Below are 23,068 nucleotides of genomic sequence, written 5' to 3'. Positions count from 1 at the left end.
TGTGATTGTTGGGGTTAGGTGGTGACGACTCGGGATGTAAGTTCGTCATGGGATATAGGCGAGGAGACGGGGGTGAAGAGTTGTTGCTAATGGATTTTTGGTGAAGGTTGTGTATGCATTGCAGAGGGTGAGTTTGGAATTCTCCTGGTGATTGTGCCCATTGCTGATATAGAGCTCTGCTCTGCACAGATAGGCCAGACGCTCTACGGTTTTTGATGTTGGGGATCATGTTTTTTTGCGTTGAGAACTTGAGATACCCTTGGAGATTACGACGGAGTCGGAACGCAAGTTTTAGCACGAATTGAACAACATCCATGGCCTGGGCCGAGTCCATTTAATACAAGATCGAAGTAGAAAGCATTTTAGGTACAGTATCCGGTCTAAAAGCACAAAAGTATATCAACAGAAAGAAGTACAGAAAAAAAAATCAAGGATCCGCCAGCGGAATTGTACAATCTGCCAATCGTCAGGAGCCGATATCCTACGCCTCAATCATTAACTGCTCCCCTTCATCCAACAAAGTCGTCACCTTGGACAGGTCTGAGATCATCTTCTTTCCATGACCGACCAACAGCAGCTTCTCTGCATTGGCGGGAAGACCCAGGTACGTGGGTGGTTCTCGTTCTGGTAGGCGATTCACCCATTCCACAAAATCGCGAATGCCGGTTTCTCCGGGCAGTGCTAAGCAGTCGTCGTTCTCAACACCAGAGACCAGTTTGTAGTCGACTTCGAACGCGGTCGGTGTAAGGAAGCTGTGCACAAGCTTCTCCAGCACTTGGAAATCGCCGCTGTCATCGACCTTGCCACCGTACGTCTCCGTCACAAGCGTGCGAATCATCTCCCATGGGAGTTTCTGGGGTGCGACGTTGGATCGACCCTGAGCGACGGTTTCCACCCAGACATCGATAATGTGTGCTGAGCACTCATACTGAACATAGTTGTTAGTCGTTTGCTGCGAGGACACTATCGGAGTAATAGACAACTTACATCACTATCGTTAAATTCCCAGAAGCCCTTCCACCCCAGGCTAGGTGCATATCGGAGTCTTTCTTGGATCACGGCATGCAAGAAGCAGAGCAGAAGATAGACGCGCGCCTTCTCAACCGGAGGCTGACCGGCACGGGCCACCAGAGAGGACAGCGAATCCTTCATATTTGCGCGGATACCAGCAGGTTGCTCGTACATGAGGACGCGAGAAGCACGGATGAGGTTGACCGGAATCTTAGGGCTAGACTCCATCGACAAGAAAAGCCGGAACTCCTTGTGCGGTTTAAGCGAGTCGAGTCGCTTCTCCAAACTCTGCAGCCACGACGGGGCCAGGTGGACGTTCTTGACCAGTACCCACGTACCCGCTGTGGCAGCATGGCTGATTGCCTTGTCGGCACTTTCAAGACCTTCGTTGGATCCCATTGCGATGTTCGCGCAGGTTGCATGCATGCGCTCAACAAGAGCATCCACCTTGTAACTGGCATCGAAACCAGGGCTTGAGCTGAGTGAGATCGGTGTGGTGGCTGCCACCTGCTCAACAACCTGCTGCAAGTCGGAGCTTCCTTCGAAAAACTCGCGACCAAAGACGGCTTCGATGAAGCGCTCAGCAGCTGGGATGAATCGGTCCAATCTGCATAGCTTCACAAGTAGCAACGAACGAAGCAGACGGTCGAGTTGCTCCGTGTTGTCGTCCCAAACGGCTGGGATGAAATTCTCGGCTAGTTCTTCGCCCAGGAATTTGTCCCACTGGTCTTGAGAAATGCTCGGGAACGTCGATTTGAAGAGGGCCATATTCGAAATCTTGCTCAGAACTTGATCTTTGAGTTCCAGAGCGGTCGACAGGTCCGCACCCTCTACCGATTCGTCAAGAATGATATCGATGATGCTCTTATCCATGGGGTAAGGGGCGGCTTGGGCAAGGAGCATAGCCAGCGTGATGCGATCCTTCTGGATCAGTCCCAAAGAAGTACGCTGGAATGCTGTGATGAACAGATCCCGAAGAATAATCTGAACGCGCGCCGAATGATCCTTCTCTTGGGCGAGACGTTTATTCTGATAGAGGACCGAGTGGAAGATATCCACAAAGTACTGCAGCGAGAATTGATAGAAGTGATTAATGTGGTGAAGCTGTTCCAAAACCGCAAACACCGCGCTGCAAGACCGCGCAATAATGCTGTAATTTTGAGTGATATTCTCAACTTCATTCATCACGCCCTCGGTCTCCACCATCTTCTTAGAGATCTCGGCCGCCTCCTTCTTCAATGTCTCCAAGGTCTCAATAACGTTGTCGTCATCCAGGATATTGCCGCGAGATTCGTTCAATGCCTGCAGCAGTCGCTTCTCAAGCTGGCGGAGATGAATCTTGAACTCTCCTTGTAGTTTGACCAGGTCGGTACGTCGTTCATCCACATCCGGCCGCTCAAACTTGAGAACCTCATTGAGTGACTGGGTACGCAAACTGCTCTGCGTGACAGTGAAGTTGACAAAAGTGGTTCTACTGCACACATCCGGCGGGAAGGAGGCTGAAGGATCCCTTGTCGAAAGGAAGAGCTTGAACGAAGGCGAAAAGTCAATTTCTTGCTTCCCAAGCTGGATGAGAACACGGCCTCCGGTCTTCTGGTACTCCTTGTTGAGGACATGGTTGAGAATAGGGTCCAAGTGTTCAGCGTCCTGGATGAGGATTGGGTTGCCAAAACGCAGTGCACTCTCGAGTTGTTTGACGAAAGAGTCGTCCAAGAAGCTCGTGACCGTGAGCTTCCTGTCTGTGCTTTCCTTCTGCAAGAACTCGGTGACACGACCCGATGGATCGATGATCAGGGGGTATCTGTTGTACCGCTTGAGGACGATGGCATTCTCTGTGCAGAGGTCATCAACCGGGAGAGCGTGACTTTGCCAAGTCAAACGTTCATCGGCGTTCGACAGGTACTCTGTGATCGGGTTGTGTGGCTTGAAGTTGATACCCGATTGCGCGAGTTGGTTCACCCAGTCATCAATCATAGCCTTTCTGAACTGTTGATCGTAGAATCCGGCATATGCAAGGAACGCTGCAGCAATAAGGACGTCACCTACGAGCGTACTGATCTGGGTCTCGAAAGACTTGCTACCCTCCTCCCAACGTGTACGTTCGGACGACAAGCTATCAAGCAGACGCACACTTCGGTCGACCTTGAACTGCACTCTTGACATCTCTGTCTTGATGGCTTGAGTCTCGCTGATAAGCGCAGCATATTCAGCTTTGTAGGTGGCAATGCTGCTTTCCAGTCCCTGGATGGTATTCTCGATGGCCTGAGCCTCCGCTTTGGTCTGAAGAGCTTGTTCTTCCAATTGATCGACTTCTTCACGTAGAGGCCCGACACGGTCAAGGATTTCAGAGTAATTGACTTGAGCTTCAACCCACTGGACAAGAGGACCACAGGCCTTACTGGCGCGGTTGACTCGCTCGTAGGTGAAGTCATCCTTTGAAAGGAACTCACTCTGCATCTTGAGACGGTGATTCCTGGTCATTTGCCTTTCGTTGTCATAGTTGACGATACTGGCAATGAAGTCGTCTCTGCGGATGATACCTTGAATCGTTTTCCAGCTATCCACCTTGTGTCCAAGTAAAGTGCACACAGCTTCAAGAGCAAGACGAACGCTGGCTGGTGGGTTGCCCATTGAACGGACTTCGGTGAGATGTTGACGTTTGATGTTGCTCACACTCTTCTGGGCCTCAAGCACAGCGGGTTCGGCGCGAGCCAGATCATTCAGCACAACTTCCTTGCGCAGTGCCACCTCCTTTTCTTGTTTCTCTAGGGCAGCCTGCACTTCGAGGGAAACGGCCTTACGTTGCTCGGCCTCTCTTTGATCCGCAACCATGCGCTGCAGCTTTTCGTTCGCCTCTGCATCTTTCTTCTCCAGCTGCATCTTTTTCTGGGCCAAGCTAGCACGCAAATCGCTGACCTTGTCGACAGTATCGCGCAGCTTCTCTAGACCCACGTTCAAATGTCTTTGTTGCTCCTCCAGATCCTCGCGCTTCTCATTGAAAAGCTTAACATACTGCGCGACAAAGTCAAGGTAATGGCGAGGAGTGAGATAGGTTGTCCGTCCCTGCTGTTTCTGCAGACGCTGATTGAATCTTTGCAGTGAGTAATGGATGTACACCATAGAATTGACAACCGTGTCTCGATGAGATGCGGGAAGGCTTAGTTCGCGATATGCAACGGGAATGCTATCCGCGGCAACAAAGTTGGGCTTGTCCAAGTCAAGTGACTGTGTCAGTTCAGAGCCAACCTGGAATAGGGCTTGATCGGACCAATCACCCATCCAGTTCAAGACGCAACGATTGAACAAGGCGGGACTGGTGGCAGCCTTGGAAGAGAGTCCATCTTCGGGAGGATTCATGGTGAATACCACATGGAGGTTCTTGACGATTTGCTGCGTGAACCACTTGTAGAGTTCTTCCTGGGAGTCGAGGAGAAGACCCTGGCGCTGAGCCCCCTCTTTGCAGGCGGTCATCAGGGACGAGAACTCGTCACCCTCAAACAGACCGGGCACCTCCGCATTCGCAAGCAGCGTATTCATGCGTTCAAGGAAACCAGAGTCAAGGACATTGGCCTCGTCCATGATGAAACAAATTTGCTCGCCCTTGCATCCTGCCCGTCGGAGAACGGTCCTCAAGTCGTCGTCAAAGTCTTCCGAGGAGTATTTCCCATGCACCTTGATTTGAAAGACCTTCAAGCCATTCATCCAAGCAACGAAGCGAGATAGAGTCGTCTTGCCACTGCCACTCACACCAATCAGGATGAGATGACCTTGGGGTTGGCGGAACACTCGGTCAATACGTAGAGCATGCTCCAAAACGTCATTGAAGAGAACAAGAGGAACATCAACCTCCTCTTCGCAGAAGGTCTTCAAACGGGCCTTAACAAAATCGCGCAGACGCTCCCGCTCGACGGGGACGTAGTTCTTGGACAGCCAGTTCGAGAACAAAATCGGTCCCTTGAGTGCTTGCTGGTCATCGATAGTGGGGAAGTTGTCGAGAGCAATGCGTCGGACTGCATCGGCGGTCCAATTTCTCTCTTCCTCCGCTACCAATCGATCCTGGAAGAGGCGCAACGCTTCGTGTGCCCAAATACGCACCAAACCTTCGACAGAAAGCGTCTCAAGAGGTTTAATGGCTTCGTACACACCACGAACCCATCGAGTAAGCTCACGGGGGGAATACACGTAGTGCGGCTGGATTTTGGGAGTGAATCGACTTTGAGATTCCAAGTAAAATTGTACCATCGCTTTGGTGAGGGATTCGCAATATCCACGCAGTAGTGGTATGATCTTGAGAACGGCCGAGTTGAATGTTCCGTAGATCTGCATGAGCGAAATCTCACCAGGGTAATCGACCATAATGAGGGGAGAGTGACGCAGGAATCGCTCGGCCATCGGGGTACGTCCGGCGTCAGTGGGAGGATTACAAGCTCCAACAAATTGAATGCGATCCAGAGTGACCCATGTCTTGTCCGATGTTCTCCAGAATCCGTTCTGTTCAACGAGCTGTCTGAGGAAAGAGATCGCGCGTTGCGTACCATATCTGTCTGGCGCAGGCAAGTTGATTTCATCACAGAAAATGACTAACCAGCGACCGATTTGGTTCGGGGACATAACAACACCATTCAATGTCTTCTTGTATTCGCAGTACTGCTCGAAAGTCTTGATCAAAAGATCTGGCGTTGTGGCACTTGAGAAGTTGAGGCCGACGACTTCCATGTTCGGCAGCTTTCGAAGTGCTGCGAACAGAGTCATGGTTTTACCGGAACCTGGAGGACCACAGAGAAGTAATGGCTTGTGCTCAGCAAGCCAAGAATAGAGGACATCCTCGTGACGAACAGTGTCCACAGTTGGAATGACCACATCCGTTTGAGTGATGGAGTGTGTATTGATCTCAATGGAGGGCACCTGCGACTGCCAGCTCGCCCATTCCGACTTAGGCAGCGTGATATCAAAGTCAATGAGAGAGGACGCTCCATCGGGAGGCAATTCGGTTGTCGACAAGGCCGAGACAGACTGACCGAAAGCCTGGCGGTCTGTCAGAGGGCAGTCTCCGGTGAAGGACCACACAAGAGCGAGGAGGAGCTTCTTAGAGATGTAAGATTTGATCTGTTCATAGTCCAACGGGAAATCCACATGCTGAATGTTATACTCAAGGACGTTGCGGCAAGCTTTGTTCAACAGACTGAAGAGAGTGTTGAGAGCGCGAATATCCGTGAACTCCATGATATGATTGTACTTTTTAGCTTCATCAAGAGATCTAAAAACCAGTCCATCGGTTTGTAAAATTTGCTTGAGGATTGTGGAGAGCATGTTCTGCGCATCTTGGGTCTTGACGGCAGCTTGTCCTGCAGGGGCGCTGTCGTCGTCCAGGTCTTCAAATGTCTTTGTTTTGAGCGATTCGACGTAGTTGGAGATCATCATGAGAGGAGTGACAGTATCGTCGTTGAACCAGACCATACCACAACGACTGACTGTAGCCAGGGTAGCGTACTTGAGGCTCTCGACTTCGAACATTATACGAACGTTCGGAGGAAGATTCAGACGTTCACCATTGGGGAGAGTCAAAAGTTTGTTGTCATCGAGGACACTGTTCAGATTCTCAACCCACTCGGGATCGACATCGCCATCAAACACAATCCAGTGCCGCTTGGAGTCCTCACCACGAAGATTGTCCACAATCTTTCTCAGAATACCAGTGAACAGACCATCCGTCCATTCTCTCGTGGTGTTATCCAGATTGCCGTAGAGAGCTTCCTTGGACATGACCTTGGAGTCAATGATATGGGAGACGCCTTCGACACCCTCAATCCGCTGTAGTGCCTGGAGCAGGATCTTCCAAGCAGCAGACTTTCCAGACCCTGACTTGCCGACCATCATCACACCGTGGTGGATACTTTGAATCTGGTACAGCTGCAGAACCTTGGTAATCCACATGTCACTGTCAACAAAATGCTGCTCGTGAGCAATATCACGGATCGCTTGAGTGAGTTTCTCATAATTGGCAGGCACATACTCGACACCAGCGAAGTTGTGCGCCTGTATCTCGAGCATCCGGTCAACATCTTCACGGACCAGCTTAGGGGCGATTGTCTCTCGAAGACTCTGAACAATGATCTGAGGTTCAATGACCTCATCAGGGCCAAGGTCACCATCTGTGCTGGCGATACGTGACCGCTTGAGACCTCCTGAGCTAACAAGTACACTCTTAAGTGCACGCAGGCCAAAGTCGTAATGTGCCTGCTTTGATAACTGCGAGGAACAGTGGTCGAAGAAGGGCACGGTTTGCTTGGACAAGTGCTTCGCCTGTTTGAAACCCTGAGAGAAGAGCATGACTTCTGCGATGAGCTCTTTGTCCGGTTTAGACATGGCAACGCTACGGAACAGCTTCTTCAGATTGTCAGGCAGGTTCGAACGTCCCGCATAACCGGGGTTCATTGTGATAAAGATTCCGGTATTCTGATTCACGCGAAGACGTCGCCCTACAAGTTCGATCTGCGCCTTCTCATCGTCTATTCCAGTCTTCAAGCCGATCTGGATATTCTGGATCTGCTGAGAGACGGCGGACAGAATTCTTTCTTCCAAACGATTGAACTCGTCGAAACAACCCCACGCGCCCACTTGGCAAATACCAAGGAAGATACGACCCATGGCCTGGAAGTCGAAAGTGTCGTCACAGCAGAACACTAAAGTGAAACGACCGAGCTGAAGACCCAGGGCCTTGACTGACTCTGTTTTACCAGTACCAGCAGGACCATATGGCGAACCTCCCAGTCTCTGGCACAAGGCCTGAGTAAGTGTCAGGAAGCAGCGGTCCGTAAGAGGAGTGCGGACGAGACGTTCAGGGACTCCGAGGTACTCAAAGCCATAGCTGAGTTTGGCATTGGCCATATGAACATGCAACCGCTGAAGGAAGTCGCCATCGTCTTGGTAAACGTAGCGCATCTGAAGCAGCCAAAGATAATTCATTGGTGTGGTTGCATTGGCGGCAATGAGCTTCGTGATAACATCACGCTGATGAACAAATTCCGTAATCATATGTTCGCATTTCTTGCGGCTGATCCCATCGAGATCTCCAAGCACGGTAGCAGCGAGTAACTCGAGCACGCGGACTTCAGCCTCGTGCAACTCTTTGAGGTTCGTTCCACCATTCTCCAGCGACGTTTGCACAGCCTTGGTCCAGACGACTTGACTGGCAAGAACGACAATTTGAGCAGGATAATTGGCCAAATAGTCATTGAAAGCGGTGCGATCAACCTCGGTGGCACTATAGATGGTTTCGAATTGCTCGATTGCCTCCACAAGAAGTTCGGCCAGTGTTAACTTCATGTTGGTCTCGAGTGCAGTAAGCCAATCGTTGATTCGGGGAGTCTTGACTAGATTGACTTCCTTCTTCAAGCGCACCTCCTCACCCTCCTTCGAAGTGAAGCCAACTATGTTGTTTTCATCATCCATGAGAACCCCGGACAATCCTGCAAACATCTTCTTGAAGTGCTTCGCAACGCGGAAGATGTCATTGCTGTTACCGATAATTTCCAGCAGATCCTCATCACCGACGAAATAGAAACGAGGAAAGGAGATACGTTCACGCTCCAGGTATTCACCCAGAGCCTTCTGGATCTTGTTCAGCAATTCAGCCAGTCTCTCCAGGGACTTTTGCACGCCATTGATGGCGAGCACGTCGAGCACGAACGGTGACTTGTAGACCTTCTTCATCACCGCGAAGAATTCGGAGTTAATGTTCTGGAAGCGGCTTGATTCAAGAGGGAGCAAGTGCTTGATATCAGCATTACCCGTGAAAACACCCTCAAGGTAGACCCATTGCCGCTGAACATCGATCCACACGTCGAAGAGGACATGTACTCGGTTGAGCTTGTCTTCCCAAGAGGCTGCTTCCTCCTCGAACTCTTTATAGTATGGCGAATGCCTCATAGCTTGCAGAGAATTCAAATTTTCACTGCACTTCGCGAACAGGTCATCAAAGCCACGGATGAGACGACATTTATTTTGGTAATTGACGAGGTCCAAAGAGTAATTTTGCCATGTCTCCCGAACAGATTTTAAGAACTCTTCCAGGGCCATTTCACCCTGGGCTTGAGCAATGATGTCTCGGATGACAGTCTCAGTAGTGGCGAGCTGCAGATCCCACACATCTCCCAGGGCAAGAGACACGAGCGAAAACCGCTTTCCAGGTTTTAGAGCTTTGTAGATCTTCTGCCAATGTCGCTCTCGCACAGCTTCAGACTTCATGTCGGAGAGCAAGGGATTAACCTTGAGAAGCTGTCGGAGGACATTCTGTATATGTTCGAATGCCGCATACTGACGCATACGACTTGGCATTTCTTTGGTCATCTTAATCAACCCATCGATTGACTGACGGAGCTTTCTGGGCTGTACGCTTGTCCAGAGCATGTCTCTGAGATCATTGAGACTCTTCCAGATGGTTGAAAGAGCTGCCCAGACCGACATGAAATCCTGTACCTCTTCGAGGATCGCGGGTAGCGAGGACTCAGCACTAGCTGGCAGATCTAGGGCTTCCTTGGCTTTGGAGACCATTTCGAATTCAGCCTGGAGGGCCTCCAGTCGGGATTGGAAGGTGCTCAAAGTTCGAGAAGCCTCCTCAGGCGGGATAGTTCCAGATACTGGCTTTTCCTCATTCCACTGAGCTATGACTTCAGAGATCTTATCACCAATCACCTTGTCTTCCGCCGTAATCTTCGCACGCAAACCTTCAGTTTGATCGTGAACAATCTTACTCTTCCGCGCCAGGAGCTCATTCAAAGCAGCCCACTCGCCATCGACTCTCTCCACATGAAGCCAGTCACTGGGGAATTGATAACGTTGGCGAGCAAGCGTAGCTTGGCCTTGTCGGAAGAGATTGACTTCTGGCTCCCAAACCTTGGCTTTCCGCTTGCATTGCTGGACAATAGTGATGAACGAAACGGCGTGCGCAGTTGAAGAAGCTTCAAGGGTTTGTCCCTCCAGGTCTCTACGAGCAGAAGCTATCTCAGAATGCACTTCTCTCATTCTAGCTCCCAGCTTCGATCCGAACTTCAATAATATCTCGTGTTGCCACTGGTCGTATTTGGCGTTGACTCGAGTTTGAACCTGCTCGTAGTCTATCCTGACGTTGCCAAATGATCGGCTGACCTCAGAAGTGTCGAATGTCGCTCGGCTCTTCCGAATCTCCTGGAGCAGTTGGAGCCATTGAGCCAGGTCATCACCCAAGATGTCATACACTTGCTCAGACCGCAAGTCCCAAAGAGACTGAAATTGCAACCACTTATCAACGTATTCCGAAACTTCCTTCAGCCTTGCTTCCACGACATTGTATACATGGCCCAGTTCTTCGGTGCAGTGTTGCGGGAGATCGGCAAAGCAGACTTCGGACAATTGGGCTTTCTGAACATCGATAGAGATTTGATAACGGGATGATTTAATCTTCTCCAAATTGCAGATCACACCCAGCCAGTTGTCGAAGTGGGAGAACCAACTCGCTCGAGCAAACTGTAAAGGTGGATCCAGGTGAAGAACTTGGTTCCGCATCGAGATTTCATGAACGAGCTCAGGGAATTCGATCTTGTAAGAGACGGCCTCCGGCTCCCCTGCAGCAGGATGCTGAGTCCCAATGGATATCAGGGAAGTATTTCGTTGCTCTTTGGCTTCCAAGAAAGAGTGAATCCATTCACGAATGGCGCGGTGGAGCCGGTCACGCAGAATAGATTCGATCTTTTGGTTCAAGCGGGCAACCCAGAAACCAAGATTGACGTAGTTCTCCAAGTTCAGCTTATCAACGGCGACTTGAATGGTGTCTAAGCGTTGCTTGAATGCTGACGCCTCATAGGGACAGGTCTTCAGCTCGAGGATGGCTTTCTGGATGTTGTCGTACACAGAATACAAGACGGCTGTCTTTGATTGGAGCACCGACGCCGATCCTGCAAATTCTCGGACGAATTGAACATGCTTGCTCTCTCCTCTTGCTGGGATGGTAGACTCGATGGCACCATTCGCTAATGCCGATTGCTTCACATGAAGCTCGTATGAATGGACAAACGATTCCCAACGAAGGGGAATGCCCTTGATCACCATGCCTTGAGCATCATTCAGGTATCCATTGAGTAAGATTGCAACTTCTGTCATGGCAGCAATAGAGCGAGTTGTTTGAAGTAACGTCCGAACGCTCTCCATCAGGCTGATAGCATACGGGTAAACACGCTTGGCCTCTTTTGAGATGCTGCTGACGGCGTGTGGGACCTGGAAATTGAGCCATATCAGGTTTCTGACCTCTTTGAATAAGGCAATGATCTGAGCGTCAAAATTGACGTTGAGCTCCAAACTGTTACCGGCTGCGCGATTGCGCCCAATATTGAATAGACGGCCAGAGATGGTGATGTGACGTCTCTGGACATCGTGCAGCCAGGATTCGAAAACGGGCCGAGTATCCAACTTCTTGCGGAAGAGATTGCCCTCAGCTTGAAGTTTCTGACCTTCGGTGTGAAGATGCCAATCTTCTCCTAGGACATCCTCAACCTTCCGCATGTAGCCATCGAGCTGTCGCTCGATCTGGCGCGCCCAGACGATAGCACCCGAAACGGGAGGAAGATCGTGCAGCTGTGCCATAGCATGAGCTTCTGAGTGGCCATACTGCTGCTTAAATCGTTCGTGCAATGAGGAAATGTCCTGTTTAACGTTCTCGATAAGTTGAGTCTGGTATTCACCAATTGCACCTCGGATCTTTGGGCGAACAAGGAGCGCGTTGAACTTCGAAAAGACCCGGAACATTTCATTGGCGTTTTTCGCGGTAGCGAGACGATCACGCAAGCGAGCAATAATGGAGTTCTCAACTCGAGAAGTCCGCTCATTATAAGCAATTTCTTCCTTGATCCATTGTTGGGTGCCTTCGGGAGTGACGTCCAATACGTCTACATTTCTCAAAGCGGCATATGCCTGTGCAACTTCCTCAACTGCGTCGACGTCTCCAATTTCTTCAACAATGACGGCACCATCGGAGCCTGCTCCGGTAGCTGTGTCTCCCGCAGAAGAAGTCTTTGGGCCGAGTACATTCACGATCGTTTTTTGGAGTTGCTCGTGATTCACTCTGAATGTGTTGATATACTTCAAGCGCTCCTGTGTCTTTTCGTGGCGAGCAGCAACCTTGATGGGAATGAATTTCTCGTTCCGGCGCCTTGTCGATTCACGAGCGACATTGGTGAACTCCTTCAGGTTCTCATCCCAAGCTCGCCAGATCGCGCCGCAGGTCTTCATCAGAGAGCGGAACTCACGGTAGTCCAAGTGCAAGATCGTGCGGCCATGGAGCAGATTATGAATCTTCGTGTCCAAGTCACCGGAGATAGCTTCAACCAGTGCAAGAGCCCGCTTGATTGGGTAGGGACAGATCTTCAATTTCTTATTCAAATGACCGAAAATCAGCCCAAGGGACTCCTGCACCTTCTGTAAAGTTGTAGCAGAAAGCAATTCATCCAATGGGAAATCTCGCATAAGCTGGTTGTACTTCTGGACCATATCTGTGGCCTCTCGCAGTCCAGTATCGGCCACAAAGCTCAAGGTTGCTTGGTAACGCTTCGCATGACGGAGGATATCCATCGTCAGCTGAACACCATCGCTGCGCAGTTGGTTTTCGATGCCTTCAAGAGCTCCTTCCATTGACAACCAGAAGTTAATCTCCTGAGCTGCCGATCCGCTATCGGCATCACGGGACATCTTCGTGATCGTTTGGATGGATCTAATCCAAGCATTCACGGTATTTTGAATACTATTGATGAACGCGCTGCTTTCTAGGATATTGGAGGGGATTAGCTCCACGGAAGATTTAATTCCGCGAACCTCCGCTTCAGCTAGGGCAGCTTGAACCACTTCATGTAGTGGCAGATTCAAAGCCGGGATTTCAACATTCTGTTGCAAATGTGACAGAGCAAGTTCCAGCTCTGCCAGCTTCTTCTTGGTCCCAGGCACCCCGGTCTTAACCTCCGTGTCCGTCCTCTGTTTTGAACCACTGGCTGCATCCTGGTTGCGGGTGTTGGCTTCGAAGTAGGGAGTTAACACCTGGTGCACCATGAGGTGCATAATCTCGTAGGGCGACAAGGAAGTGCCTTGTTGCGCTTGGGCGTTATTGAGGGATGCCGGGCCAGGAAGGTTGACAACCTGGATTTGTGACGATATGGGAAGCGACGGTTCAATAGGAGCAGGGCGTTTGATGAATGCGACGGACACGACAGTGTTAGACGAGGACGAGATCTCGGTGGAGAGATTATACGCATACTGCGCCGCAAGGACTACAGAAGATCGGAGATCAGTCACCGTCACGCTCGAGGGGTAATCAGCAGGACATCAGATACATGCCTTCGCCATCTTCTACCGCACTTGCTCCCTCCGCGGCCACAAGATCCTTCTGCACATACAGAGCTGTCTGTGACTCTGAAGCAAAGCGCGTGCATCGCTGTACCGTCTCGTTGTATTTGGCTTCAGATAGCAAGCTACCTGTACTCTCAAGCTCGGTTTTCAGAGCTCCCAGAGTCGCCTGCAGCACATCAACCAAGTATTGGATCACAGCACCGGAGTCCACAAACGAGGCCTGCACAGGTGTCGCAACCCCATTCGATACCCCAGCAGAGGCAACCTCCATGATTATAATACTCTATAGACAGCGATCCACGGGAAGCATCGGGGGCTCCGATAAGAAGCTGTCGTGAGTGGAGGTTGAAGGCTGGCTGGGCAGAAAAGGCGGAGATATTAGGTCGTGTTGAGAAAATGGGGAAATATTAAAAAGGGACAGAGAGTTTGGAGAAGATAACAAATTATTAGGCTAGATGATCATGCCCGTTTGTTTCAGTTTGAGGCCTGGTCCCTTGCTGGTGACGGCTGGTCTGACTCTGATCAAGCCAGATTCGATGACTTTATGCTCTAGTCAACTATGTAGATATATTATTATTATTGTTATCAAGCCAGCAGGACGCGGCAGGCGTGTTTTCTTTGTCTGGTACTTCAGGGGTCAACTGCCGCTATCCTCAGTGCGGTTAGTGTACCATCGGCATCTTCGGCCCATCATCCAAGGCTCAGAAGTCAGGCCTGACTCAGTCAGTACATTGCTCTCTTTGCTTGTAGCACGGCTCAGCTCCATCCGTTCAAATCAAATTGTTACTCCAAAGGTTTCATTCGACATCCGATGGGTGGCGCCATCCTGCTTGGGTCTAGAAGTCCAAGTTGTTTCTGTCTGGGTTGACCATCAAATTTAGCAAATCGGACAAGAGCCGCAAAAGATATACAACGATAACATTGCACTAACTAGGCTTTCTATGGAATGCTCCTCTGCTATTTGATTGCGACTGAACAGGCTGATTTTCCCTCATATCGCAGTCCCAATGTCCGGAGCTGAAGCAGGGTTGCCCACAACTTGACAGTTGCAGTTATACCTCTGACGAAATTCATATGGAAGAAGTCCGTCGAGCACTACCAATGCTCTCTCGCTTGCTCTGATTTTAGCATACCGACTAGAAGATGCCGTGGCTTCTGAAACCACGCTGTTGTGTACAATGACGGCAGCCAGGACCCCGGCCGGCATTCCATCTATGGCGGGCATCTCCCCGGCTTTTAGACAGTAGTTGGTGCAGCCGAACTCGTTTGCCAGTCGGTTATGAAGGAAAGTCTGGCTTTCATTAGCTACATGTAACAACAAAAACAAAGACCGCAGCCAGACTCACAGTTGGGTGCTTGTTGGCAAATGTGTCATAAATTGACATGTCCTGGAAGTATGGCTTGATCTGGGCCTGGAAGAATGCTTCAATCACCTCGAAGCTGAAATCCGAGTCCACAAAAATGGCTCCAAGATACGCTTCTACCATGTCTGGAAGGCACTGTTTTCCAGGTTAATATGGACTCCGAATGCGTTCTCAGAAGTATCTCTGAAGCCTACCTTTGGTGGATCCTTTGCAACGACCCAGTAGTCGACCGCTCCTTCACTTTCAGCCTCTGCAGTCTCGATCTCCTCAACATAATAAGTGATCTGTGCCTGCAAAGGGTTGCTGAAAGCTTTAATATGCTTATGAAATCCTAGTTTCACAGCCAGTGCGCCGAGAAATTTGTTTGACACCATCGCCATCTGCGAAACGACTGTCAGTCATACCCCTGTTAAAGCAGGGACATCGTATGCTTTGAGCCTACCTTATGTTCAGTGAGCCATTGAGGATCGCGATCTGGAAATCTATGAAATAGATCTTCCACGCACACCATGTCTAACAGCGAATCCCCGAGAAACTCAAGTCGCTGGTAGCATGGCACTCGAAAGTACCACGTTGAAGGCGTGGATGGGTGTGTCACTGCAGAGCACAGAAGTCTAGGATACCTAAAATGATACCCCAGCTTTTCCTCCACTTGAAGAGCCAGGTTAGTTTCGGCTCCCTCCGCTTTCCGAACCTGATAATTGGGCGGTTTGTAAAGACCAATGTACTCCTTCCAGCGCGAAACAGCGTGGCTAGGGCTGTCAACAAAGACACTCACTGCTTTGACACCCATATCAAACCTGTGCTCTGGGCCACCTGAAAGTAAACATGCACCTATGAGAGCCTCACAAACATCGGCGATTGTCTTTTCTCCCAGAGCATGCTTTGCTTGGCTCAGCATCTTCTTGCTGTGATCCTTTCCTTGCAGCAAAGTCAAACCATCAGGATACCATACGTGTCTGCAACTCAACTCGTCAACTTTTATCACTACCGTATCTCACGTTTAACCCACCTGGAGAAACTCCGGCTACGGATGTACCGATAAATTTGCCTCTTCTTTGCTGTGTTGAAGAGGTTCTTGTTGCAGATGAGACACATTCGATTGACATGGTAATCAAACTCGTCATCATCTGGATTTTGTGTAAAGAGCGCAATGGAGGTGGCCATCTTGAGGAAACAGTCGCCCAGGAACTCCAATCGCTCATAGTTCTTCCCCATGCCGCGCTGAAAGTGTATTTGCTGGCCGCGGTGCTCCTCAGTGTTGTCTGAGTCTTTCGTGACGGCCTCCAGCGCATAATCCGACCTAATCACAAGATCAAGCTCATCACATGCTTCGATGGAAATGAGATAAGAGTCCAGTCTGGTGATGATCGCAGGAAACGCGAGACAGGTAGATGCAATCGAGGGAGGAATCTGCCTCATACGTTAGTCATCCGAAGCTCTTCCGAATCAGTGGAGGGTCTACTAACAGCAGAGATCTTTAGGGGCTCAGCACATATAAAGCACTCTGTCTGTATCTTCTTTTCCTCGGTCGTCAACTTATCCAAGAGATTTCTTCGGAGACGAACAAGCTCAGCCTGAAGAACTGGCTGGTCCCAGTGGCAGCCCGCAAGAAATCTAGCTCGCGAGTTCTTAGACAGACTCAGGCAGTAGCTCATGATGTTGTCCATGTGCCTTCGTCGTGGCACAGAAGATGGAGGAGGATCAGCAGCACGCAACCCTTCCATCACTTTAATTGTGAAAAAGCGGGACCTTCCGTCCCATTTATCGAACATGAAGCGGTTGACCAGGGATTCTGGAGCCAGATCCCTAGAAAATACGATTTCATCGTTCTCTTGCACGAAAGTTACTGTTTTCCAGTCGATGATACCACGAGGTCCAGGCTCTCTGCCATTTGCATCCAAAGGCTCGGCCGGTGCAAGCCAGTAAGGCAATTTCTCAGATTCCTGTTCATACACCTTATGGAATACGTCTCGAAAGATGCGGAGTGTAAATGTCGTCAACGCTCGCAGCTCCTCGGCCGATAGCTCCATGCCAGTATCCAAAGAACGTGGAACTACCTTGGTCTCAATGTCTTCATCGAGATAGATAGGGAATGCTGGAAAGTCTGGAAGTTTCTCGCGGGTTAGCACAAGGATGGGCTGATGTTCCCTACTCAAAGGCTCTGACGGTAAGAGAGAGAGAATAGTCCCATAAAGCTTGCTAGGCAGAATTCCCTGGTGTCTTCGCCAAATGGATGGCTTCAATAGCATGTCATACTGATTCGTCTTCTTGGACGTGATGGCTAATTTTGCATTCCTCATTGCAGGCAAGCGCTTGTGATAGATTGACTTGAAAAAGTCGTCAAGCAGCTTATGTCTTCGGAGCAAGAGACACGTATCGAATGCTGCAGATTGTTTGGCAATGGACTTTCGTATTGCGGGGCTTCCAGTGAGCCCTCGAATTGGAGACTTTTCTGGCAATATCACCTCGCAAACATATGTGTTGCCCACGGACTGGACCACATAAGTGGCCTGAGGCGTGGTTTCTTTCTCATATTGCTTCCAAGTATTGTCAATATAAGAAGCCATTAAGGCATGGTTGGAGGACCTTACCAAAGAACTGGCATAGCGAGCAAGGATTGCAATAGCAGAATGGTACGTGAGCCTTGCTCCTGTGCTCTTCACGGTGAAAGTCCTTCTTCCCTCCTCATGTTGAAGAAGTGAATCTAAATCATGGTCGTTTCCATGTAGGATTCGATCTTCGGGAAGGGTCTCACAAAAGTTTTGCATGGTTTTCTAGATCGTCAGATCCATACAACTGCCATCAACACTGTATCAGAACGTACTTCAGCCTCTCGGACCTCTCTTAGCCGCGCTTCATGATCAGAGTTGTCTTTCTCAACCATACTGGCGTACTGAATATAACCCAGGTCAATCAGCACTCAGAACTATTAGCCGGTTTAGAAACTAACCGTGGAGTGATAATGCCTAGCACGTCCCCGGCTTTGAACGTATTGAATGAGCGTGTGGTATAAATCAAATCTGTTCAATCAATCATCAATCAAGCATGAACCCCGACACTGGTATAGCGTACCTAACTACCAGATTACAATCTGGAATATCAAGACCTTCTTCAGCAACTGAGGTAGCAAACTACTACTCGTTAGACACCTAGCAGATGAATTATTTCGATAAGCTCTCTCACCAGGCAATTAATCTCTCCTTTTCTAAATTTGACCAAGGCAAGGAACTGCTGTCGGAAGGTTATGTTCATTCCTCCAATATCACCAGACCTAACACCGATAAGAACCCCCGGACGTAAATGCGGTATGCTCAATATTGTGAAGAGCTCGTGAAGAGTTTTCGCCGTGTAGCGCTTCTGTGTGAAGATGATACACTTTGTTTCTGGTGCATGGCTGAAGTGCTTGCTGAGCTCCGTCTGAAGGAGTCTCACTTTGGGGCTGAGTTCGCCTGGAAATTCCGGATCATTGAATGTATGAGCCTTGACGATGTTGCTAGCTTCCTTAATGAGCGTGATTTCCTTAAAAGCCATATCTCGCTCTGTGGCTGCAGCCGTGGATTCGGCGAGTTTGTTGACATGGCCCTCAAGCTTCGGGAGCACATCATCTGCCAGTGCATATAACCATGCTCTGTCAGAGCACCATCTCCCTAACTCTGAGCTAGCGTACCAGGCAAATCTGAAGACGCCTTCCAAGGCCTTGACATTTCCGAAGCGGTTCTCCATGAGCTTATGGAGATTTGTTTTGAAAGGAGATTCAAGCCTGTCATAAGCCCACACTTTTTCTATTGGACGACTGACAACCTGCCGCAAGAGGGTGATTTTTGATGTTGTGGCGATTCGGCTATCCAACAAAGTCTCGAGTCTCCTGAAGGAGATTAGCATAGGCCCTCAAATGTCCCTCAAATAAAGCAAAGGCATATCTTACGTTGCGGCCGCAATGATATCGCCTTTTGTATCGATTGGCGATGCTGTCATTCCAAAGATCCGTGGACGTTGAGGAGGCGATGCTTTGAAATAAGAATCTCTGATAATTCTAAGGGCCCGTCAGAGTTCCTTTTCAGAATCTTTCTTGACATCACAAACCTTGCATATGGATGGTCCTTCTTCGTGTGATGGGCCTCATCGAAGATTAGCAGATTTATCTGATTCATCCTCACATGTGAATTGAGCAAGCATTGGTTCAGGATCTCTGCAGTGCACACAATGACCATATTCTGCTGCAAATGTTCCTCCCAGACTTGTCTGTCCCACAGATCAGTACCCATGGCGCCGAAGAAATGTGCCACATTCTGGTCAATATTGTTGCGTAGTACGGCCGCCTGCTGGTAGGCAAGCGTGACACTGTCAACCTTCACAGACATTAGTAGCAGTCCCGGTCCAGCCAAGTTTCAGTCTCCATACCAAAAAGAAAGATACGCGATGTGGTTTTCCATTAGCCCGATCGTTCAGCTCGTTCTGAAGGACATGTCTCAGCAGGAGGACGGCGATCAAAGTCTTTCCTGATCCTATTGAATGGTCACCGCTGCGACTCTCTTGCTCGGAAAAGGGATTCTAGCTCAGACTCGGCGCATTAGGGAAATACCTGTATCCAAAACGGCAATTGTATTCTGTGCTTTTGCTCTTTCGAATAGCTCAATCTGGTATTCTCTAGGGTCCAACAGCCCACCCCCCACATCCTGTTTCGCCACCAGATGCGCTATAGATAGTTCGTTGTCGGACAAGTTCAATGGCACCCTATCGATGTTCTCGTTTGAAGTATCTTCAGCCCGCCGAGTAAGTCTGGGTGTTGGTTAGCTGTGAACGATGCAGGATTGTTGCCAAAAAGTACTAACAGTGCTTCAAATTGAGCATTCTGAAGCCTTTTCTGACTCGAGCTGTTGTTTTGATCACTGATATTCTCTTCGATCTCTTCGTCAGATTCACCTGGGGAGATCTGGTCGTGCTCAACACCAGGTTCAGCGCTGGGGACAGCTACATCGCCCACAGTGGTGTGGGTATCAGTAATAAAAAGAGCTCTCAAAATTTCGATATTGCTAATGCTCTCAGCCTGCGAAATCAGATCTGATGACATCTTCAGAATTAGACAGTTCAAAAGTTGTCTTGGGAAAGATGATCCGTGAGTAGAAATATACAGTTTGATCGAGTTGTTGAAGTGAAGAAGCCGGGGACTTTGGATTTAGAGGTTAAGAGATGATTCTACTTGGATAAGCCACAGGACCTGAAGGAAGTATGGTGAAGGGAAAAGGGGAAGACATCCAGTGAATGTCTCAGAAATACGTGAAGCTCTATAATGATCGTTTGTTGACCTGATACTCTGAGAGCAAACAGATGACATTGCCGGCAAGATGGGACCATATTCATAATATTGTTCCATTTTGATTGTAATGATCACTATATTAATCCTTAGATCGATTAATATGCCCCTTATTAATACTCAAACAGTTGCAGTAAGTCAATATTAGTAGGAATGAGAACATCTTTGATATGTGTGATATGTAGGAATATGTTCTTTGGTTTATGCACCGATAAGAGCTCCCACTATCAACCGATTGCGGGGCGCGGATCTAGCGCGCCGCGGGGCCAGTCGATGATTTCGAGATTATTTCTTCGCCAGCTTCCATTCCAGAAGGACTTCAACCAAGCTTGCTCCCCCCGATTACCTCAATTACCTCATAGTGCTCATAATGGAGCAGCCCCAGAGCCTCCGATCTCTTTTCGCTGCTGCAAAGGCAGAGAAGACTGCGTTGGAGCCCCGCCCTGACAGCAACTCCGACTCCTATCGCAATGATGTTAATGCAACGATAGCCAAGTTTGAAGAATGTCAGCGACTCGTTGCACTGGCATCCTTGTTCAGCTCTAACGAAGCGCTCGAAGATGTATCAACAGGAGATCTACCGTGAGTGAAACTCCTTCGATAATGAAATGAGCTTGTATTGAAATGTGTCCATCTCCCCCAGTTATCTCACCGTGGATTATCTTTTTGCGGATATTCTCCAGAGATCTTACACTTCAGATCGTGAAGCTACTCTGCGGCGCGCCTTGGAGCTATATGAGAGCTATCTTGCACGCTTGGATGACTATCAACTACTTAAGCCCAATGACAAAAAGCTATACGACCGATATATATCGAACCCGACGTCCTTTTCGCTAGCCCCGACTAATGACGCGGCCAGCCGAAGAGAGGTGAAGGTAGCGCGATTTCAGGAGGAGAAAGAGCTGAAGGAGAAACTTGAGGTTCGCTGAACATTACTCTTCGGATTTTCTTGGAGCATTGCGCTTACATTGTCCCCAAAGTATCTATCAAACAACCAGGGCCGGTTACAGAGTGACGAAGACGATGTACGGCAGCTCTACCTAGCGGAAATCAACCTATTCACACACGAAGCATTCCAATCCATGGATCTAGTCTCTCAAGAGCTTTCCATGCTTTCCGCAATCCGCAGAAACCCCCCGAATCCCGAGCAGCTGCCGCACTCTGACCCAAGGAGACGGAACGATGACCCCCATTCGGGCTACTCGGAGCGTCTTGATGCCCCTCTGTCTCAGCTGCTTCAGGGTGGTAGACTCAGACCATTACTCAGCAAGGAAGGAAAGCCATTGCAACCTTTCACTCTACTAGATCGCCGAACACAGCTACAACAGGGTGTATTTAGGTCTGGGCATAATCTCCCGACGATGACGATTGATGAATATCTTGAAGAGGAAAGGAAAAGAGGAGGCATCATCGAAGGTGGTGAAAAGTCTGGCATGAAAGAGGAGGTAGACGAGGATGATATGGACAAGGCAGATGAAGAGACGATGAAAGCCAGAGCTTGGGATGAATTTACGGAAGCGAACCCAAGAGGTTCTGGGAATACATTGAACAGGGGCTGATGACCTATTCTTCAACTGCGGTCAGATAGGCTTTCATGTCTGCCAATGTCGATTTTGTCCATTTACAGATCTGATACCCTTCGATATACGCCAAGAAATCTCGTTGATATCAATTGCTGGTTTTCATATATCCAGACTTCTGCTGAAAAAAGTCTGAGGATCTATATCGTAGGAAGGGAGATCGCATGAAGCCTTTTATACATGGGGTATTCGCCTAGAATCATCATCTTTACACAAAGACCTAGGGAGAGGACCAGCATCTCCATATTGGCAAGGGCTCTTTTTCATTTTTATACAAGATATCGTCTTCAAGGGGTCAGTTTTTTGCGCTGAATTTCTTCAAGGATTTTTCCTGCGCCCTTCTCGACCAGCGACTTCGCAACAGTCACGCCGAAGTTTTCAGCCTCTTCATTTGTATCGATCGATCCATCCACTTCGATTTCGGCGCTTTCACGACCATCGACGCTGACAACAACTGCCCTCATTCTCAGCTTAGATGCCCCAGTAGAATCCTTGACCCATTCGGTTTCCACTCCAAGAGGGGCACTGCAGCCACCTTCCAGCGTCCGCAATAGGCTGCGCTCTGCCAAGCAAGCCAAGGTTGTTTCCTTATGGCCAATGGTTTGCAGCATTTCGTGTAGGAGCTGATCGTCCTTCCGAATCTCAACACCAAGAGCACCCTGACCAACAGCATAGAGCATTCCACCGTTCTTAGAGTCAAGGTATTGAGTAATGCGATCATCCAGACCCAGTCTCAACAGACCCGCGGCAGCCAGGATGATGCAAGTGAAGGGGCTGTCCTCTGCATCCAGTTTGGCGAGCCGCGTACCAATGTTTCCGCGCACGTCCTGGATCTTGAGATGAGGGTATCGGCGAGCGAGTTGGGCGGTGCGACGGATGGACGATGTTCCCACAACAGATCCTTCTGGCATCTCAGACAAGCTCATTCGAGGCAATCCCTTCTTCATTACGAGAACATCCCGGGAATCTTCTCTCTCCGTCATAGGACCCAATGTGCACGAGGAAGGTAGCAAGGTGGGGACATCTGGAGAGATAGCACCACTTCGGTTAGTCTAAAGTGCGGCCATCATATTATGAAGGGAAAAGAAAATACCCTTCAGCGAGTGGACAATCAGATCAACGTCGCCGGCCATCAGGAGTTCTTCCAATTCCTGAGTCCACAGATTCTTGGTGGTGAATTCCCGGAGAGCTATCGTTGTGTTCCGATCACCTGCTGTCTCCCGCGAATGGATCTCGAATGTATAATCGGGCCATCTCTTCTTGAGCGCCGAGGCAATCAAATCAGTCTGCGAAAGAGCAAGTTTCGAGCTGCGAGTTCCTATCGTGAAGGTTTTTCGCGACGCGGCGTCGGAGGAAGTAGGCGGGGTAGATGTCATTGCGGCGGTTGATTCAGGATGTGGCGATTAAACTGCTGATGCTAGAGGATT

At 49.4% G+C, this 23,068-nt stretch overlaps 4 protein-coding genes across 4 annotated transcripts; 1 reads left to right on the top strand and 3 right to left on the bottom strand.

Annotated features, from left to right (window-relative positions):
- Window positions 1–481: 481 nt before the first annotated feature.
- Window positions 482–13,651, bottom strand: ACLA_014850 (dynein heavy chain; the record flags this gene model as incomplete). The annotated part of the gene is made up of 3 exons (XM_001274473.1): window positions 482–928; window positions 988–13,301; window positions 13,390–13,651. The coding sequence occupies 3 exons, from the start codon at window positions 13,649–13,651 to the stop codon at window positions 482–484; spliced, it is 13,023 nt and encodes a 4,340-aa protein (XP_001274474.1).
- Window positions 13,652–14,371: 720 nt separating this feature from the next.
- On the bottom strand, window positions 14,372–19,818 carry ACLA_014840 (putative RNA helicase/RNAse III; the record flags this gene model as incomplete). Its single annotated transcript, XM_001274472.1, has 15 exons — window positions 14,372–14,671; window positions 14,727–14,879; window positions 14,939–15,124; window positions 15,187–15,703; window positions 15,757–16,157; window positions 16,214–17,521; window positions 17,572–17,640; window positions 17,698–17,767; window positions 17,820–17,878; window positions 17,931–18,612; window positions 18,673–18,780; window positions 18,831–19,096; window positions 19,149–19,252; window positions 19,330–19,526; window positions 19,580–19,818. The coding sequence occupies 15 exons, from the start codon at window positions 19,816–19,818 to the stop codon at window positions 14,372–14,374; spliced, it is 4,659 nt and encodes a 1,552-aa protein (XP_001274473.1).
- A 613-nt stretch (window positions 19,819–20,431) lies between these two features.
- Window positions 20,432–21,620, top strand: ACLA_014830 (IGBP1/TAP42 family protein; the record flags this gene model as incomplete). Its single annotated transcript, XM_001274471.1, has 3 exons — window positions 20,432–20,643; window positions 20,705–20,981; window positions 21,042–21,620. The coding sequence occupies 3 exons, from the start codon at window positions 20,432–20,434 to the stop codon at window positions 21,618–21,620; spliced, it is 1,068 nt and encodes a 355-aa protein (XP_001274472.1).
- A 308-nt stretch (window positions 21,621–21,928) lies between these two features.
- On the bottom strand, window positions 21,929–23,017 carry ACLA_014820 (porphobilinogen deaminase; the record flags this gene model as incomplete). The annotated part of the gene is made up of 2 exons (XM_001274470.1): window positions 21,929–22,665; window positions 22,735–23,017. 2 exons carry the CDS (start codon window positions 23,015–23,017, stop codon window positions 21,929–21,931), a joined length of 1,020 nt encoding a protein of 339 aa, XP_001274471.1.
- Window positions 23,018–23,068: the final 51 nt, after the last annotated feature.

The sequence above is a fragment of the Aspergillus clavatus genome, genomic scaffold, assembly GCF_000002715.2.
Source record: "Aspergillus clavatus NRRL 1 1099423829795 genomic scaffold, whole genome shotgun sequence".
Classification (NCBI taxonomy): domain Eukaryota; kingdom Fungi; phylum Ascomycota; class Eurotiomycetes; order Eurotiales; family Aspergillaceae; genus Aspergillus; species Aspergillus clavatus.
The sequence above is the reverse complement of the archived record's forward strand: the minus strand, read 5'-3'. Positions and strand labels throughout refer to the sequence as shown.